We start from the raw sequence: 2,664 nt of genomic DNA on the forward strand, positions 1-2,664 counted from the left end.
CTCTGAAGAAGATGCTGCTCGCGTGGAAACGTCAGTTTTTGTACCTTATTAAATTTGTTTGCCAGTGATTTCATATGCTCCAGTCATCTCTACCTTTCCCATACAATGAGTATTAATGTTCTGTAATTCTACTCATATTCTATTCCATTCTTATACTTATTAATAACACTAACAATAATATATAACAACAATAAAACAACAATAACAATATGATGATTTTATTATTAGTAGTAGTACTAGTAGTAGTAGGCTAGTAGTAGTAGTAGTCGCAGCAGCCTATCATTATATTATTATTTTATTATTCAGAGACTAATTGTTGTAATTATTGTACAATAATAATTCCTCTAAATCTGGTTTCGAACGGCAAAAAAATAGCCAAAAACTGGTGGCCCCCCAAGTATAAAAGTCAAACTCCGCCCATGAGCAGAGGGAGACTTGACGATAGGCAAAGGCCTGGATGAAGCATTTACAGGTAAACATCATCTAGACGGGGTCTCATAAACCTCTCCAGCTTCCTGTCTTGGAGGCAGAGGTCTGCCAAATGCACAAACAGGACAGGGGGAAGTAAACTAGACTTCTCCCACCGTCTGCAGCCTGAGGAGAGATAGAACAAGAGGTTGCTCTGCTCAGCTGTGGAAAAGTCCCACTTCTGGACGGCTGTGGAAATTGTATGCCCCCCAGTGGAATGACATGGTACTGTTAGGTGTTTCCTGTGTTGATACTGTAAACGCACCCAGGCGCCCTGAGGAGTCCGGCTGGGCACTTCGTGTTTGTGTTGTCATAAAACATCCAAGAATCCTGTTACGGTAAACCTTTTAAGTAGAATAGAATCAATCACAGTGCAATGTCAGGTCATTTTCTAATGAAAACAAATGATAAACTCTGTCTCTACTGTAATGTGGCAGTGGATATCAATTTGTAAAGCAACCATTTTGTTTAGCACTCCCAAGGCCTCTCATGTTTCAGCCAGGCAGGCATCAGAAGTGAAGGGAAGTGGTCCGTCTCCACGCCGGGGCCACTATTGATACTGGTGAGGTTTATGGTAAACACATGTCGCCATGCCTGTTTGTTTACAATCTAACCGTCTGTTTGCGTCGATACTGTATGTGTCTGCTGTTGAAGGTTTTCAATACCAGAATTTCCAGTACATTTTCTTTATGTTGTGTCAAAAAGCAACGCAGGCATTGGTGTATGTTTGTCCTGTACATACTGTGATCTGGGACGTATTACTCATCTATGTTACAGTTAGTCAGATGAACTCAAGACACTGTTGTTTAGAGTAAACACACGCCCAAGAGGGTGACGTGAACCGGTCCCTATAGGAGATGAAGACATGTCAGGCACAAATGTGGGCAGGCTGTGGCTTCAACCTCTCTTCTGTATTGCCCCACCTGAGCAGAAACCTCATCTCAGTGTGTGACTGTCTGCCAGTGGAGTCATGGCAGAGGGACAGAGACAGAGGGACGTCTCTTACCCTGATGGGGACCTGCCTCTGCCTGGTGTGTTCCCTGAACCTCATGCAGAGGGTGGAGGGGAGCTGGAGAGAGAGACCTCTCCTAACACAGAAGCAAGCCCAAACCTGCTGAAGATGCTGAAGGCAGCAGAGAACAGACGGACGCCACACAGAGATGGAGAGGCATCTGACAATGGGACAGGAGAGACGGTTACGGAAGCTCTGAAGACTGATTTGGTGAGATTTGTTTTGTTTCTTTTTATACTCAACAATCCAAGCTGCACACAATTTGTTGAAACAGGAGTTTGTCATTTTTCTCCATGACTGTCAGAATCAAGGCAAAGTAGCCGATAGAAAGTTTGTCAAGTGAACTGTGCGTGAATCGGCATGTATTCAGGCTGTTAATGATCTGAGTTTGAATGTCCAGGCCTGAATGAATGTTTGACCGGCATACCCATGCACATACATGTTTTAGCCTGTGGAAAGGACAGAGAGGACTGTTCCCCTCATGGCTTTCAGTAATGTGAAAGTTTCAGCAACACATGTGAGTTACGTGCGTCATTTTGTAGAGAGAAAACAAATTAGTTACACATTCAAACATATCGTCTGGTTTTGTAGTTGCCCTCTGTGTCACTGAATGCAACTTGTGCACTAGTTTGTGTCAGTTCACAGTTCTATAGTTTGGTTTGTCGGTGATATTAGTATTTTGCTACTTCTTACTTTTCTGGTCCTTCTGTCTTTTCTCTCCTATAGCCCCCCACTAGAGCCCTGCACGGGCCACAGATCTAGGCCCTAGCCAGGCCCGGGCCCTACATGTTCGGGGCCCGAGCCCTATGTGAGCTTGTCAGAATTTATGGCCCGAGCTCGGCACCCCCCCCCCCCACACACACACACACCCACCCCACCCCGAACCTTATGTGTTTGATCAATTTCAAATAGCTTAAGCCTATCCAATCAACACTATAGAAAAAGTACATTAAAACACTTTGAACACACCTCTCTGAACTTCGCTACAGCTGTGCAACAATCTCTGACACTGGGGACAACTGTTGAAAAAAAAAAAAAAATCTGAAGGAATGGAAGTCCCCCTCTTCACCCGCTTTCCAACTGTGGTTGACGGACATGTTCTCTGTTATACAGATAGAGAGACTCAGGTTCCTGAGAACCAACTCACTTAGAAAATGTCTAACTATCTGGGACCCGTTTTTAGC

The 2,664-nt window shown here is 44.3% G+C and overlaps 1 protein-coding gene across 1 annotated transcript in view; it reads left to right on the forward strand.

Moving 5' to 3' along the window:
* The first annotated feature begins 1,423 nt into the window (after positions 1-1,423).
* The window catches only part of LOC310792785 (S-adenosylhomocysteine hydrolase-like protein 1), a 10,544-nt gene continuing 9,303 nt past the window's right edge, over positions 1,424-2,664 (forward strand). The window contains exon 1 of the mRNA XM_083654535.1: positions 1,424-1,690. Within this exon, the coding sequence (XP_083510661.1) occupies positions 1,439-1,690 (252 nt within the window). The 5' untranslated portion in view covers positions 1,424-1,438. The remainder of the gene's footprint in view (positions 1,691-2,664) is intronic.

Source organism: Poromitra crassiceps (assembly GCF_964638095.1).
Source record: "Poromitra crassiceps genome assembly, chromosome: 18".
Classification (NCBI taxonomy): domain Eukaryota; kingdom Metazoa; phylum Chordata; class Actinopteri; order Beryciformes; family Melamphaidae; genus Poromitra; species Poromitra crassiceps.